General features: G+C 36.8%; 1 protein-coding gene across 7 annotated transcripts in view; it reads right to left on the minus strand.

Moving 5' to 3' along the window:
* The window catches only part of RALGAPA1 (Ral GTPase activating protein catalytic subunit alpha 1), a gene marked incomplete at its 5' end in the record, with an annotated part of 231,007 nt that extends 220,453 nt beyond the window's left edge, over nucleotides 1-10,554 (minus strand). For all 7 annotated transcript variants that reach the window (XM_081227825.1, XM_081227822.1, XM_081227824.1 and 4 more), the window contains one exon: nucleotides 10,449-10,554. In XM_081227825.1, coding sequence (XP_081083951.1) covers nucleotides 10,449-10,554 — 106 coding nt within the window. The remainder of the gene's footprint in view (nucleotides 1-10,448) is intronic.
* Nucleotides 10,555-18,395: the final 7,841 nt, after the last annotated feature.

Consider the following 18,395-nt stretch of genomic DNA (forward strand, 5'->3'; position numbering starts at 1 on the left):
AAAGAAATGTTAAAAGAAATACTTCCAACAAAAACAAAATGATGCTGGCTGGCTGGAAATATCTATCTCTGCAAAGGAATGAAGAGCGCTGGAAATGGTACCACATGGGTAAATATATATCTTTTTCCTCATTATTTAAAAGTATCTAAAAGATAACTGCTTGCTTAGACAAAACAATTACAGGGTTTACAACATGTATCAATATAAGTAAATGTATGACCAAGAAAGTATAAAGGCTAGGAAGAGAAATTAAAGTACACTCTGTAAAGTTCTTACACAACACGAGAAGTGGTAGAATATCACTTAATAGTAAGTAGACTCTGGGAAGTTGAAGATATATAAATCATATATAAATCATATAGCAACAAGTAAAATACAAGATTGTAGCTAATAAGACAAAGAAATTTTTAAAAAATCATAAATTTATTCAACTAATATAAAAAAGGGAAAAAAGAAAACTAAGAAAAGATAAGCCAAATAGAAAACAGCAAGATAACAGACACAAACTTAAATCAAACTAAAATCAATAATAACTTTTAAATGTATGTCATCCAGCTCTAAATGGCAAGTTATTGGTCTGAATCTGAAAAGAACAATTACAAGTAATGAGACTAAATCAGTAATCAAAAACCTCCTAACAAAGAATTGTCCAGAACCAGATGGCTTCACTGGTGAATTCTGCCAAACATTTAAAGAATTCATACCAATCCTTCTCAAACTCTTTTCCATATAATGGAAACAAAGGGAGTACTTCCAAACTCATTTTGCAAAGCTAGCATTACCCTGATAACATAACCAGACAAAATCACTACAGAGAAAGAAAAAAAAAGAAAAGAAAAGAACGTTACAGGCCAATATACCTGAAAAACATAGATCCTCAACAAAACACTGGCAAACTAAATGCAACAATATATTAAAAGGATCATAACCATGATTAAACGGGATTTATGCCAGGCATGCAAGAATGGTTCAAACATCACGAATTAACCAATGTGATTCACAGATTAACAAAATGAAGGTTAAAAGTCATGTGATCATCTCAACAGATACAGAAAAAGCATTTTAAAAAAACTCAACATCACATTCATAATAAATACTCTAACAAACTGGGTATAGAGGGAATGTACTGCCACATGATAAAGGTCATATATGACAAGCCTACAGCTAACATCATATTCAATGGTGAAAAGCTGAAAGAGCAAGGTGCCCACTCTCATCACTCCTATTCAACACAGTATTGGAAGTCCTAGCCAGAGCAATTTGGCAAAAGAGGCAAGAAGAAGAAAAAATAAAAGCCACCCAAATCTGAAAGGAAGAAGTATACCTGTTTCTATTTGCAGAAGACACGATCTTATAATATAGAAAACCCTAAAGACTCCACTAGAAAACTATCAGACTAATAAATGAATTCAGTACAATTACACAATACAAAACTAACATACAAAAATCAGTTGTGTGGAAATGTAAATTTGTGCAGTCACTATGAAAAATAGTATAAAGGTTCCTCAAAAAGTTAACAATAGAGGGACTTTCCTGGCGGTCCAGTGGTTAAGACTCCACGCTACCACTGCAGGGGGCATGGGTTCGATCCCTGGTCGGGGAACTAAGATCCCACGTCAGGCGGCGTGGCCAAGAAACTTAAAAAAAAAAATTGTTAAAAAAAAGGGGGACTTACCTTGTGGCGCAGTGGTTAAGAATCCACCTGCCAATGCAGGGGACACAGGTTCAATCCCTGGTCCAGGGAGATCCCACATGCCACAGAGCAACTAAGCCCACACGCCACAACTACTGAGCCTGTGCTCTAGAGCCCACGCACCACAACTAGTGAGCCCACGCACCACAACTACTGAAGCCCACATGCCTAGAGCCTGTGCTCCGCAACAAGAGAAGCCACCACAGTGAGAAGCCCGCGCACCACACGAAGAGTAGCCCCCACTCGCCGCAACTAGAGAAAGCCCACGCACAGCAATGAAGACCCAACACAGCCAAAAATAAATAAATAAATAAATAAATAAATAAATAAATAAATTTAAAAAAAATTAACAATAGAACTACCACATGACCCAGCAATTCCACTTCTGGGTACATACCCATAGGAGACGAAACCACTACTTTGAAGAGATATCTGCACTCCCATGTTCAGTGCAGCATTATTTACAACAGCCAAGACATGGAAACAACCTAAGTGTCTGGTAACAGATGAATGGATAAAAAAAATGTGATATATATTCGTTTGTATGGACATGTGTACGTCCATACAAAGGAATATTATTCAGTCAAAAAAAAAAAAGAAAATCCTGTCACTTGCTACAGTGTAGGTAGACTTTGAGGACATCATGCTAAGTGAAATAAGACAGAGAAAGACATATTGTATGATCTCGCTTATATGTGAAATTTTAAGACAGCAAACTCATAGAAACAGAGAACAGAATGGTGGTTGAGGCAGGAGGTAGGGGTGGGGAAAATGGGTGAAGAGAATGAAAAGGTATAAATTTTTAGTTATAAGATAAATGAGTTCTGGGGATATAATGAACAGCACAGTGATAAAGAAAAAAAAAGTCATCCAACATCTCAATTCAAAGGCCGAGATTCTTAGATTAGAAAAAAAATTAAGACTCAAATATATACGGCCACCAAGAAATCCACTTTATATAAAGAAACAAATAGATTAAAAAGACAGGAAAATATATACTAGTCAATGAAAGCAAAAGTCTATATATTACTATCAAAGTAGATTCCAGAGCAAAGACTATTACCAAGGTTAAAGATATCATTTCATAATGCTAAAGAACTCAATTTATCAAGAGGAAGTAATAACCCTAAATGTTTAGACACCTAATAACAGAGCTTCAAAATACATTAAGCAAAATCTGATAGAACTCAAAAAGAAATAGACAAACCCCCAATTACAGTCAGAAATTTCAGCCCCCCCGTCAATAATTTATAAAAACAAGGAGACAAATTCAGCAAGGATATAGGAGACCTGAACAATACTATCAAACAACTTATCCTAACTGACATTTTTCAAACACTCAACCCACCAAAAGCAGAATATATACTGTCTTCAAGTGAATATGGAACATCCATCAAGTTAAAACATATTCCTGACTGTCAAATTTTGATATATTTTAAAGAATTCAAGTCATAAAACATATGTTTTCTGACTATAATGAAATCAAATTAGAAATCAATAACAGAAAGATATCAGGATAATCCACCAATATTTGAAGCTAAAAAGCACACTTGTAAATAACCCATGGATCAAAGAAGAAATCAAAAGGGAAGTTAGAATGCATTCTGGACCTAGCTGTAAATGAAAATACAAAATACCATAATTTGTTGGATGCTGTTCAGGGGAAAATTTATATCACCAAATGCCTACATTAGAAAGAAAAAGGTCTCAAATCAGTAACCTCAGTTTATACTTTAAGAAGCTACAAAAAGAGCAAATTAAACTAAAACTAAGCAGAAAAAGGGAATAATAAAGACCAAAGCAGAAATCAATGAAATAGAAAAATCAATGAAGCCACAAACTGGTCCTTCTAGATGATCAATAAAAGAGATAAGCCTCCAGCCAAAGTGATCAGGAAAGAAAGACAAATTAGGAATAAGAGGGGTGACATCATCACAGATTCTATAGATATCAAAGGACAATAACAGAGCATTATGAACAACTTTATACCTATAAATTTGACAACTTATTTGAAATCGGAAAATCCCTTGAATGATACAAACTACCAATGTTCTCTCAAAAAGAAACAGATAACCTGAACAGCCCTCTATCTATTAAAGTAATTAAAAACCTTCCCTCAAAGAAAATTCCATATCTAGATGGCTTCATTGGTAAATTCTACCAAACATTTAGGGAAAAAAAATGATACCAATTTTACATGAACAATTCCAGAAAACTGAAAAGAAAGGAATGCTTCTCAATTAATACTATGAGGCTAACATTACCTGTTATAAAAAAGCAAGAACATTACAAGAAAAGTATAGACCAATATCCCTCATAAACATAATTACAAAATTACAAATGTTTTAGAGTATCAAATCCAACAATATATAAAAATGACAAGATATAACAATCAACTTAGGTTTGCAGAGGACTGCAGAGTTGATTTAACACTTGAAAATCCATGACTATAATTTATCACATTAACAGAATGAAAAAAAATTTAAAAACCTGTTAACCTCAATAGAAACAGAAAAAGCATTTGACACATCTAATATCTATTCTTGATGAAAACTCTCAGCGAACTAGAAAGAAAATAAAACTTTCTCAACATGACAAAGGGCATCTATAAAAAACCTACAATTAACATCATATTGTATGGTAAAAAACTGATCACTTTACCCTTAAGATCAAGAAAAAGACAAGGATGTCCACTCTCACCACTTCTATTCTACACTGTGCTAGAGATTCCAATAAGTTAAAGACAAGAAAAAGATATAAAGGCATCCAGGTTAAAAAGAAGCAAGACCATCTTTATTCACAGACAATGAGATCATGTATGTAAAAAACAAAAAATCCCATGACATTTATAAAATACTAATAAGTGAGTTTAGCAAGGTTTCAGGATACAAGCTCAATATACAAAAATCAACTGCATTTCCTTTTACTAGCAATCAGAAATAGTCATGAAGGGGCTTCCCTGGTGGTGCAGTGGTTAAGAGTCCGCCTGCCAGTGCGCGGGACACGGATTCGATCCCTGGTCTGGGAAGATCCCACATGCCGCAGAGCAATTAAGCCCATGCGCCACAACTACTGAGCCTGAGTTCTAGAGCTCGCAAGCCACAACTACTGAGCCCACGCGTCTAGAGTCCGTGCTCGGCAACAAGAGAGGCCACCTCAATGAGAGGCCCACGTACTGCAACGAAGAGTGGCCCCCGCTCACCACAACTAGAGAAAAGCCCGCGCGCAGCAACGAAAACCCAACACAGCCAAAAATAAAATAAAATAAATTTTTTTTAAAAATGGTCATGAAGATATCATTTACAACGGTATCAAACATAGAAAATATTTAGGGATAAGTGACAAAAGATGTGTGAGACCTGTAGATTAAAAAGTATAAAATGCTGCTACAGAAATTAAAGAAGCCCCATATAAAAAGAAAAAACATACCTTGTTCATGAGTCAGAGAATTCAATATTGTCAATTTTTCCCAAAGTGACCTACAAATTCAGCACAATCCCGATCAAAACCCCAGCAAGAATTTGTTTGTTTATTTATGAGAAATTGACAAGCTAATTTTAAAACTCATATGGGAAGGTAAAGGACCCGGCATAGCTCCCTCCCACCGGTCCGAAAAAAACACAAACCTTTGAAAAAGAAGAACAAAGTTGGAGGGACAACATCATCTAATTTCAAGATTTATTATCAAGTTACGGTAACAACAACAAAAAAAGCCACTGTGGGACAGGCATCAACACAGACAAATAGATCACCAGAACAAAACAGAGTCCCAAAACAGATCCATACATATATAGACAACTGAGTTTTGGAAAAAGTACAAAGGCAATTCAGTGGAGAAAGGGCAGTGGTTTTCAACAAATGGTGCTGGAAGATTTGGATATCCATATGCAAAAAAATAAACTTCAATCCATACCTCAAACCATATTTGCAGAGTTAACTCAAGATGGATCACAGACCTAAATACAGATCCTAAAAATTTTAAACTCTAGAAGAAAACATAGGAGAAAATTTTTGTGACCTTGACTTTGGGCAAAGATTTCAGATACAACACCAAAAGCAGGAACCATAAAAGAAAAACTTGATATATTGACTTTATCAAAATTAAGAATTCCTATTCCTTCTAAGAAAATAAGAGAATTAAAACACATCCAAAGACTGGGGGAAAACAAATCTTTGCAAATCATGTATCTGATAAAGTACCTGTAACCAGAATATATACAGAATTTTTTAAACTAAATAAGAAAGCAAAAAACTCAATTTAAAGAGAGGTGAAAGATTTGAACTTGATTTCATCAAAGAAGTTATACAATGGCAAATTAAGCACATGAAAAGAAGCTCAATGTTATTAGATATCAGGGAAACATTAATTATATCCACTACATAACTTATTATAGTGGCTGACAAGAGAAATACCATACCAAGCGGTGCTGGTGCATTTGTGGAGGAACTAGAACTCTCACATACTGCTTGTAAGGATGTAAAATGGTAAAAAGACAAAAAAACAGTATATCAGCTTCTAAAAAGAAACACACAACTGCCATAGGATCCATCCATGCCATTCCTAAGTATTTATTCCAAGAGAAAAGAAAGCATATATCTATATAACAGGTACATCTCACAGCAGTTTTATATGGAATAGTCCAAAACTGAAAACCCGCATGTCCGTCAACATGTGAATGGGATAATCAAATTATAACATATCCATACAATAGAATATTACTCAGCAATAAGAGCAAAGTACTAAAGACACGCCACCACAAAACAAATACAGAGGAATTTCAAAGTAGCTGAGTAGAAGAAACCAATCAAAAGAGAGTAAATACTGTTAATTCCATATATATATAAAATACAAACTAATGTAGAGGAGAGCAGATCAGTGGTTGCCCAGGGAAGGGGTAGGATGGCAGGCAAGTAAGGATGAGAGGAAGGGATTACAAAGGGGCAAAAGGAAACTCTGGGAGGTTACAGATATATTTATTTTCTTGATTGTCTATGTTCCTAATCTTGATTGTCATGATGGCTTCACAAGGTATATGTATGTCAAAAATATGTATATGTATAGGTATAGGTATATGTATGTATGTACTCTATTACCCCAATGTTCACAGCAGCATTATTTACAATGGAAACAACCTAAGTGTCCATCAATGGATGAATGGATAAAGAAGATATGGTGTATATACACAATGGAATGCTACTTAGCCATAAAAAAGAATGAAATTTTGCCATTTGTAGCAACATGGGTGGACTTAGAGGGTATTATGCTAAGTGAAATAAGTCAGAGAAAGACAAATACTGTATGATATCACTTATATGTGGAATCTAAAAAATACAAGAAAACAGTGAATATAACAAAAAAAGCAGACTCACAGATATAGAGAACAAACTAGTAGTCACCAGTGGGGAGAGGGAAGGTGGGAGGTGCAGTATAGGGGTAGGGGATTAAGAGGTACAAACTACTATGCATAAAATAAGCTAAAAGGATATATTGTACAACATGGAGAATATAGCCAATATTTTATAACTATAAATGGAGTATAACCTTTAAAAATTGTGAATCGCTGTATTGTACACCTGTAACTTATGTAATATTGTACATCACCTGTACTTCAATTTTTGAAAAAGCATTCAATTATATGCTTTAAATATGTGTGATTTATTTTCTGTCAATTACACCTCAATAAAGCTACTAAAAAGAATGATCCAACAGTAATCAATATATTTATTAGCTAATAAGCGCTTATCTTTTTTTTTAAGTTGAGAAGACTGAACTGTTACCTTGCCATACCAGAAAATTATTAATAACATTTACTCAATATCCACTTTATGTCAAGAATTATGTTAGCCATTTAGTTAGATACTAAGTTACCTGCTAACTTAGTATCATTATCTTAAGGCCATTAATTGTAAAAAAAAAAAAAAAAAAAAACAAAACAAAGGGGGCAGGGGGAGAGGTCAACATGAAACTTCAGCAACTAGACAAGGCCTTATTTCTATTTTTTAATAATTCTAACTTCCAGTTCCTAAAAATCAAACACACAGCAATATCAATAAACACAGTAGATTTAAATCTAAATCCTCCAAGTTCTATAAATTCATCTGGAATTGTCCTTTAGTGGGAACACATGCCAGGACAAAGGCTTACACCAGATGCTTAAATTATATTCTCATATATTGGGATGCACTGAATTCTATAAATACCCTGAGTGAATGGCAGTTCGATTTAAAGGTTAAAAATACAGTTTAGATGGGACCAAACAAAAATCAAAATCCTGTGTAATGGGCGATGCCCCATTATTCTGCAAACTAGTTTCCTCACAGCGTTTACTTTATGTAAAACCTGCACTTAACTTGCAAAAAGGATCTGAAGTGGCTCTACCATCTGCAAAATGGGAGACCTCTAAGACACCTTTCAGTCTTTGCCATTCTACTCTCTCCCACTCGTTTTCTTAGGGATCACATTAATCATATTTCAAACAAAGTAACTGTAACCACTTAAAGATACAGAATATTTTATTCAATTAATTAATATGTTAGAACCAAGTGCAGGATTTGGAGGTCCATCTGTTTTTGTTCTATATTTTGACAAGGTTTACCTCAGCACCATTGATATCTGAAGCTAGAATATTGTTGTGAGGGATTATCCTGTGCGTTTCAAGATGTTTAGCAGCATACCTGCTACCCACTAGATGCCAGTAGCACCTCTCTCCAATTGTGACAACCGAAAGTGTCTCCAGATATTCTCACTGTCCCCAGGGGAGCAAAACTGTCCCTGGTTGAGAATTACTGTTCTAAAATGAGTACAGTAATCTCTCCGTATGGCCCTCCTCCACTCACGGGGCAGGGAGTATCTGAAAGCACAAATTCCTCCATTTGAAGGTTCTTAAGGATATTTTAAATGTTTATGTACAGTATATGCTCCATTTAAAAATAAAATAAATTTCTAAAAAGCAAAGGGTTTTTTTTTAAAAAAAACTATTGTTTTGTTTTCAAACTGAGAAAGCTAGGCACTACAAAATATCTGATATGTATGACCTCTTAATTTAGACCACGTCTCCAGGGTGGAAAAAAAACTTCTATGCCAAAGAAGTATATATGAACCATTTCTTAACCATTCCATAACTAAAGAACTGTGGCAGTTAATTTAGGAAATGTCGATACTCTATTGGAACTCAACTTTATAGCTCTGCCATTACCCAGCCTACAGTTTGTCCCAAGTAGGTATCAAATTCCATTAAGTCTTCAATTTCAAACTGCCATTATCTGTGATAAATCTCCTACATCCACACATTAACTTTCCCTGTCTCAGTCTCCTAGCCAAATTTTTCTTCAACAGCTTAACTCTCAAGTAGAATTTAAATAAAAAGATGACAATCTCAACTATATTTAGAAGATTTATATTTTCTTGAAAAAATATTTTTACATTGCTAAGCTAGATTTAACTGCTTTCTTACTATTCCACAGGAATAAACACAACTTACTTGTGATATAGATTTGCTGCCATCAATGTAGAAAGAGTAAAAATCAAACTGGAGACATGAAATCTGGGTTCCAGTTCTGGCTCTGCCTCCTAGTAGCTGGATGACTACTTAACATTCCCAAACTTCAGCTTTCTCATTTGTAAAAAATGGAGGATAATAATTTAACTAACTCTAGAGTTATTGTGAGGATTAATTATAATTTATGTGAAGTCATTCTGTAAACAGTAAAGTACCATACAAATGTTAGGTATTGGTGTTATCCTGTTGGTATGAGTAAACCATATAGTAGAGAAACATGCACCTCAGATAAAAGACTTATGTCACTGAATGAACGTCATTTTCCGAAACAAACATTCTTTAGGAAGAGAGCCTGAGATGACAAACTCTCAACTAGGATTCAGGCATCTGGGTTCTAAACTCAGTTCTGCCATTAACTCTCTGCATCAACAAAGGCAAACTAACTTTCCTCTTCACCTCAAATTTCATCTAAAAAGATCCAAGTATTGGACCAGTTGTTCCATAAGTATTATTACAGCCCTTATCAGCCCGAGAAATGACCAAGCGTCCAAAAAATTCCTTTAACACCATATCCACAACTCAAAGAGCAGTTTGGTCGGCCAGCAAAACAGAGGGCAACAGACGGTAAGAAAATTTTAATTAAAAATAGAATTCTATACAATTCTCGAAAAGCAAAGGAAGCTATAAACTACCTTGTTTTCTATAATTAATAATAGTTCCACCTCTAAATGATAGTAATTCTGAACAAGGTGCATTAACAAGGGCGGGTCTCTTTCCCACAAGCTTTTTGGGAACCACCCATTTCCCAAAGAGGTATAACTGCTTCCTCTTTGCTCTCCTTAGCCAAGAAACTTGAAAGATTAAGGCTTATATTGTCTGAGATTTTTTTTTTTCCATTTCACTTGGGTGGGGATGGCGGTAGTCATCTGACATATCCTACAAACACCATTATCCGCAACACCAAGTCTCCAGAAAGTTTAAAAATAATCTAAGTCTTCAGAGTAATAAGTGTTTTTTAAAAAGAGTTCGGGTTATTAACTCAAAAGGAGAAAAACCTGTGTTAGTGTGACTAGTGTTTGCCAACTGCCAAGGGTTCCCTTCCCCAAATTATCCGCCCTCCCGCGTCTCTGCAGAGGCGACGCCTCGCCCTCTACTCCCGCATCGCGCCAGGGCGGAGGGAGAGTCCCCAGGGGTTCCCAGGAGAGGGAAGGCCGGACAACCCAGGCCTCCGAGCGCCACCACCCCTCGCCCCTCACCGATGACAATGCGCAGGTGCTTGAGGCGGGTCAGCGCGTCCTTCTTGGTGTCCAGCACCTTCTGGGTAGACTTCTTCACGTCTCCGTGCGGCTTCTTGGAGAACATCCTGCCTCCGCCACGGCCGACTCCGGCCCCCTCCCGGCCCGGTCCCGGCGGCGGAAAGTGGAAGGAATGGCGGGGGAGACTAGCGTGAGCGGCTCATTCACTCCCCAGCTTTGCGGGCCCCGGCGCGGCCGACTCCTCCCAGAACCAGGCCAGGGCCGCCACCTCCACCCGCCTCGCGCGGCGGCTGCAAAGCACCTTCGGCTCCGGCTCCAATATGGCGGCTCCCCTCTCCCAGCCCTGCACGGAGCAAAGGAGACCCAGGCGGGTCGACCGCCTTCGCCGCCGCCGCGGCCGCCGCTCGCCGCCACAGGCCGGGGCCCGGTACCCAGGACCCGGAGCCGCGGAGGTGGGGCTCTCGGCGGCAGCGGCACCACTCCTCTCTCCCTGAGGCCCCCTTAAGGTTAAAGATTCTTTAGCAGCTTAGACTCTGTAGAAGCCGACGCGGAGACTGAGCGTGGTGATGAGGTTTCACGACTTTGCCGTCGGTGGCGAATGGTCCCCGTGGCAACCGCCTTCTGACGTCAAGGGTTCTTGACGTCATGCCAGCGTGAGATCACCCGTGACATTACTCCGCTTTGGTTTCCTGTGCAAGCTGCCAGAGGAGGAGCCCGAGAAAGTAAGGGAAAATAATTCATGCGTGCGTTGTTGTAAGACTAGTGACTCCTAGACAAGCTCCCCGAGTAGTTTTTGTGTTCTAAAAGTCCTCCGCCTGTCTCTGCTGTTTACTATGTAAATTAAGAAGTAACTTAAGAACATAGCATCAAAACAGATGTGCAATATATTTTAGGTGCCAATTCTGAAGGCTTTGGTTATAACACCCCTTCATTTCCTTAATTTGAGTTTTGTTTAAAGGATTTTTGTTTGTTTTGCAAAGTGATGATTTACAGTTTACTGTAGTATAGGGACTTGTAGGGTTATAGTACATCCTCTTGGTAAAAATTATCTTGCACAAATAAATGAATTCTCCCAAAAGCATGCCGTAACAGAAAGAAAAATTACAGGGAAAAGAAATCTGAATAACTTTAAGTGTTAATTTTCTTGATAAGTAGAGTTCACAAATCCAGGAGAAAATTGCTAAGGTACAGGTAGAAAAATTAGTAAGGACATGAAAAAAAAATCACAGAAGTCTATACTCAACTAAAATGTGAAAAATGTTCACACTAACGGATAATTTTTAAAAATCAAATTAAAACAATGTTTCTTTTTAAACAAATTTTAAACAGCTTTATTGAGGTATACTTGATATATAATAAACTGCACATTTTCGAATTGTACAGTTTGGTAAGTTGGACATTTGCATACATCCATGAAAACATAAGCACAATCAAAATATTGATCACGAAGGGGCCTCTTGCCCATTTGTAATCCTTCCCTTCCACCACCCCACCTCTGGTGCACCAGCAACCACTGATCTGCCTTCTGTCACCCGGAATTTGCATTTTCTAGAGTTTTATAGATGTGTAAGCATACAGTATATGCTTTTTGTCTGGCTTCTTGGGCTCAATATAGTTTAATTTTTAATAATAAAATATTTTATCAGTCAAAATAGGAAAGTTTGTTTTTAAATTAGCCATCGTACTGCTGGTAAAGGCAGCAGCAGACACTCCTATTACTTGCTAGAAAGAAGCAGTAATTACTACAAAATTTGGCATTATGTATCAAGACACTTAAAAATGTTTATATATACTTTGATTCATTAGTTTCATGTTTAGAACCCTACTCTAAAATATCAGAAATGGGAAAAAATATTTATGTAAAAATATTAAAGCATGATTTATAACATTGAAAGATTGGAAACTGTGAATGTCCATCAGAGAGGAGGTAAACATCCAGTAGGTGGAATGACATACAGCCATGAAAATTATGAATATGAAGACTTTTTAATGACATGGAAAATACTCAAGAAAATATTAAGTGAAAAAGCAATATAAAGCTGAAAATATGTTATCAAAACTGTGAAAGAAATTGTGCATACAAAATGTAGTTAGAAAAATCCAAACTTGTGATTATATCTGCAAAGTGAAATCACAGGTGATTTTAAATTATTTTCTTTATATTTTGCTTAGGTTTTTTTTACTAAAATTTTTTACTATATTGTTTTCACAACTTAAAAAACAAGTCTTTTTAAAGAAAATTAAGAAAATCTAATGTACCAATTTTAAACTCACAAAACAAATTAAGATGTATGTGTAGGAATAGAAACTCCTTGCAAACAAAGGCTTTTAAAAAAATTATCATATGTCCTACTATGGTATCGAATAAATATTTGTTGATTTTTAAATTATGTTTACATTACAAAATGGTCTCTTTTGGTAGTATAAGAGTCATCCAACCCCATGATTCTGACTATCATTTATTTGGTAGTCAGATAGGACTACCTGTGTCCCTGTCTGTAACCCAAGTCTCTTTTCAGAGCTTCCACGAGCTACTCAGATTCAATACATACAAAACAGCACTCATCATCTTTGTCCTCCCCCCTCCCAAACCTGATCTTCCTCCTTCATCAAATATCTTCACTGATATTACCACTATCGGCTCAGTTTTTCAATCCAAAACTACTTTTTGTTTTGTTTTTTTTTTTTTGGCTGCGTTGGGTCTTTGTTGCTGTGCACGGGCTTTCTCTAGTTGCGGCGAGTGGGGGTTACTCTTTGTTGCCATGCGCGGGCTTCTTATTCCCTGGCTTCCCTTGTTGTGGAGCATGGGCTCCAGGTGCTTGGGCTTCAGTAGCTGCAGCACGTGGGCTCAGTAGTTAAGGTGCACGGGCTCTAGGGCGCGCAGGCTCAGTAGGTGTGGTGCACGGGTTTAGTTGCTCCACAGCATGTCCCTGAAGGGATCAAACCCATGTCCCCTGCATTGGCAGGCAGATTCTCAACCACTGGGCCACCAGGGAAGTCCCAGAAACCAGAATCATCTTAAGGCTTCTTCTTCTCCTCTCTTGTTCAATCAGTTACCAAGACCTGATGATTCTACTTCCTAAATATTTCTTGATTTAGTCCTCTTCTCTCCATTATCACAACCTTTGTTCAGGCTCAGGGTTTCACCATTTGTAGCCACGTATGCTAGAAACGGCAGTGGTTTCCTCCACCCCCACATCTTAGTAGAGTTTGAGCATATACTCCTTTTTAAGTAAATTTTAAGAGTTAAAAAAATAAAAAACCCAATTGTCCTCTCTTCTTGAAATCAGTACTTGAATATCTGTGTTAATGAAAAAAAGATGTGGCATGGATAAATCAAGACATCATTTCTTTTTCTTTTCTTTTTTTTTTTTGGTGTGGTTTATGGTTTTTGCATACATGTTTGCTTACAGATATATTTTATAGTTAGGAAATGCACAACACTTTGGATCAAAAAACAAAACCCATATTGAGGGACTAACTTCAAAGAAGCTATAAACATGTCCAGATTTTATACCTTGCTCCCACTTCATAGTGATTATAAACAATCCCTAAGTTTGTTAAGATGATGCAGGAAAAGCAGACCTAGACTGTTGCTCTTTCTAAACTTACTGAAGTGGGGATTAAAGAAAAAAAAGTAATTAGCCACATTGATTGCAGTGGATATATGTTGGCTTGCTACCTTCTGATAATCATACCCAGATTTTCCTTTGGAAAGCCATCCCTCTCTTGGTCTCATTTGATCTCCTGCCACACTGCCCCCTTTAGACTTCAGTATTCTAGCACCCTGGGCAAAGCAAGTGTGTTGGGGATGGGCACATGACCGGGTCAGTCTAATAAAACTCTCTCCTACAGCTGTTGGAAAAGAGAAGTTCTTTTTTTTCCAGGACGAAGTCCTGGAACTGCTAGGAATCAACATGTGAAAAGAATCTGCTGGGGATAAAGCCAACACTCTGAGAACAGAGGGTATATTTAAAAGGAGAGTAAGTCTTGAATTGCTTGGGCATTTGGATCCAAGTTGCCTGAAGTACCATGATCTTTTCTATTTCACAGGTCAGTGTAGTCTTTATTTTGCTTAACCCAGTTTCAGTTGGGTTTCAGTAACTTGCAATATGAAAAGTTCCTGACTTACACATTTTAAAGATATCCTGCTAAGCTGAATATGGAGTAGAAATTTTAAAAGAAAGAAAAAAAAACCTGCTTGAAAACAATATTGCAGCCCTCTTCTGAAGTCCTCCAGCAGCACTTGCTTTTTCTCTACCATGACACTCACCATACTCTATCTTATAGTCATTCTATGCTTCATCTCCCTTACATTAGGCTGTAATCTCTCTTTAAGGCAGGTTTTAAAATTTTTCCTATGTTGCATAATTCCAGGCTCCAAGAGTTGCTTTCTCTCCCTCTTTCCCTCTCTCTGTCTCTGCCTCTCTCTTTCTCTGCTCTCTCCATCAGTACCTGGCATGAGGTAGGCACTCAATACATATTTATGGAAAGAATGAGTACACACTAAGCACTCAGTATATGCTTACTGAATTTATGCAAATATAATAGAGTTGCTGTTTCTGCAGTCAATTCGGGAATAGTCCTCTGATGGAGAGGATGGTGGAAGAAGGACAAAGTAGGGAGAAACAATGCTCAATAGGGGCAGACCAGGACGTAAGCAAAGCCAGTCTTTTACCTTTCACATTTTGATTCACAGGGAAATGTGTTCTATGCTTTCCTTAGGGTTTGAGGTAGAATTTTTAAAAAACTTTTATGTTGATCTATTTCAACTGTGAGGGTTAAATAGCTATTAGGGCCTTACAATTTTAGCATGAGGTACATGGTTGAGACAAGAATAAAGATGCAAGGAATAGGGAAAAAGAAAAGTAGTCTTTATTAAATATTTCCATGATTTATCCATGAAAATGAACATAAGTTTTGGTTCCCAGAGACTCAAGCAGAAAGATAAACTTGGAAGCTAACATTTTGGGCGATTCATTCTGTCATAAATCTATTATCAAGAATCTTTTTACTTACTATTTATGTGTTGTGGGGTTTTTTTTTGTCCCTACCACGTGGCATGCAGAACTTCCCCGCCTAGGGATTGAACCCATGCCCCCTGCTTTGTCAGCATAGAGAATTAACCACTGGACCACCAGGGAAGTCCTGTGTTTTCTTTCATATATATATTTGCTATATCATATCCCAGTTGTTTTGTTTTGTTTTTTGCTGCAAACAAAAACAAAAAGATTTTAAGAAGAGCTATATGTTTTCTGCAAAATTAATCTTGCTTTCCTTTTCTATTACTTGTATACTTTTTTTTCTCCTCTTTCCTTATTTGTACCTCATATAAACATGGCTATGCTGTTGGGTTTTCCTCTGCAAAGAAATTCAAGATATCCTATTACATTGGTGGAGTCACCCAAAGAATCTGCAATAGCTGGGAAAAAAATCGGTAGAATTCTGAATGGTATAAATTGAAATTGTTCTTGGAAACTTTCCTCTGTAAAATAATTTCATTAAGAGTGAGTCTGCTTGTGTGCAGACCTGCTTTCCTCACCCAGATCAATAGCCCTGTCCAAAACACAATGAAATATTTGATTAGCATAGAAAAATTTAAAAATTCAGCTTACAAGAGAGCTGTAAGACTTTTGCCAAAATTATGTCAAAAACCCAATACTTTGCTTAATAGTAACTTATTGCAATGACAATATATCCTTTTTTTTAAGTTTACAAAAATTTATTCATTTCCCACATGCATGGCTTGTATATTTGTATCATCAAAGTTACAGAGCTTGTTTTGAGGTATGATATAGTGGGAACATAAATGAATTATTCAAGGGATTTGGGTTCTAGTTCCTCTCAGCATCAGTTTTTTCATTAGTAAGGTCAGGATAAGGTATGCTCTCAGTGATTTGTGAAATTCAGGAAATAATAGTGTTTTCAGTCGTGATCTTTAGAATTATATAGATCTAAATTGGACCTTTGATTTTAAAACTTACTTTCTCAGGGACCTCTCGCATATAGTTTAGTCTCTCTGAGCCTCATTTTCCTCATAGGTAAACCACATCATTAATTGTGATAATTAGGTAAGAAATGGTATGGAAAGTTACTTCTAAAATGGCTGAAACATCTTATAATGCTCCTCTCCTTTCCTTCATAGACTTTTTTTTTAACATCTTTATTGGAGTATAATTGCTTTACAATGGTGCGTTAGTTGCTGCTGTACAACAGTGAATCAGCTATATGTATACATATATCCCCATATCCCCTCCCTCTTGAGCCTCCCTCCCACCCTCCCTATCCCACCCCCCTAGGTGGTCAAAAAGCACTGAGCTTATCCCCATATGCGATGCAGCTGCTTCCCGTTAGCTATCGATTTTATATTTAGTAGTGTATGTATGTCAGTGCTACTCTCTCACTTCGTCCCAGCTTACCCTTCCCCCTCCCCGTGTCCTCCATGTGTTTGTATATTTTACAATTTTTTCCTGTAATTGATATCTAGCCTCATAGCGTTGTGGTCACAAAAGATACTTCATACGATTTCAATTTTCTTAAATTTACCAGGGAATGATTTGTGACCCAAGATGTGATCTATCTTGGAGAATGTTCCACGAGCACTTGAGAAGAAAGTGTATTCTGTTGTTTTTGGATGGAATGTCCTATAAATATCAATTAAGTCCATCTTGTCTAATGTGTCATTTAAAGTTTGTGTTTCCTTATTTATTTTCATTTTGGATGATCTGTCCATTGGTGAAAGTGGGGTGTTAAAGTCACCTACTATGATTGTCGATTTCCCCTTTTATGGCTGTTAGTATTTGCCTTATGTATTGAGGTGTTCCTATGTTGGGAGCATAAATATTTACAATTGTTATATCTTCTTCTTGGATTGATCCCTAGATCATTATGCAGTGTCCTTCACTGTCTCTTGTAATAGTCTTTATTTTAAAGTCTATTTTGTCTGATATGAGAATTGGTACTCCAGCTTTTTTTTTGATTTCCATTTGCAGTGGAATATCTTTGTCCATCCCCTCACTTTCAGTCTGTATGTGTCCCTAGGTCTGAAGTGGGTCTCTTGTAGACAGCATATGTATGTTCTTGTTTTTGTATCCATTCAGCCCGTCTATGTCTTTTGGTTGGAGCATTTAATCCGCTTACACTTAAGGCAATTATTGATATATATGTTTCTATTACCATTTTCTTAATTGTTTTGGGTTTGTTATTGTAGGTCTTTTTCTTCTCTCGTGTTTCCTGCCTAGAGAAGTTCCTTTAGCATTTGTTGTAAAGCTGGTTTGGTGGTGTTGAATTCTCTTAACTTTTGCTTATCTGTAAATGTTTCAAATTCTCTGTCAAATCTGAATGAAATCCTTGCTCGGTAGAGTAATCTTGGTTGTAGGTTTTCCCTTTCATCACTTTAAATATGTCCTGTTACTACTTTCTGGCTCGCAGAGTTTCTGCTGAAAGTTCAGCTGTTAACCTTATGGGGATTCCCTTCTATGTTATTTTTTGCTTTTCCCTTGCTGCTTTTAATATTTTTTCTTTCTATTTAATTTTTGATAGTTTGATTAATATGTGTCTTGGTGTGTTTCTCCTTGAATTTATCCTGTATGGGACTCTCTGCTCTTCCTGGACTTGATTGACTATTTCCTTTCCTATATTAGGGAAGTTTTCAAATATAATCTCTTCCAATATTTTCTCAGACCCTTTCTTTTTCTCTTCCTCTTCTTGGATCCCTATAATTCGAATGTTGGTGTGTTTAATATTGTCCCAGAGGTCTCTGAGACTGTCCTCAGTTCTTTTCATTCTTTTTTCTTTATTCTGCTCTGCAGTAGTTATTTCCACTATTTTATCTTCCAGGTCTCTTATCCGTTTTCTGCCTCAGTTATTCTGCTATTGATTCCTTCTAGAGAATTTTTAGTTTCATTTATTGTGTTGTTCATCATTGTTTGTTTGCTCTTTAGTTCT

This window comes from Mesoplodon bidens (assembly GCF_964165515.1).
Source record: "Mesoplodon bidens genome assembly, chromosome: 3".
NCBI lineage: Eukaryota > Metazoa > Chordata > Mammalia > Artiodactyla > Ziphiidae > Mesoplodon > Mesoplodon bidens.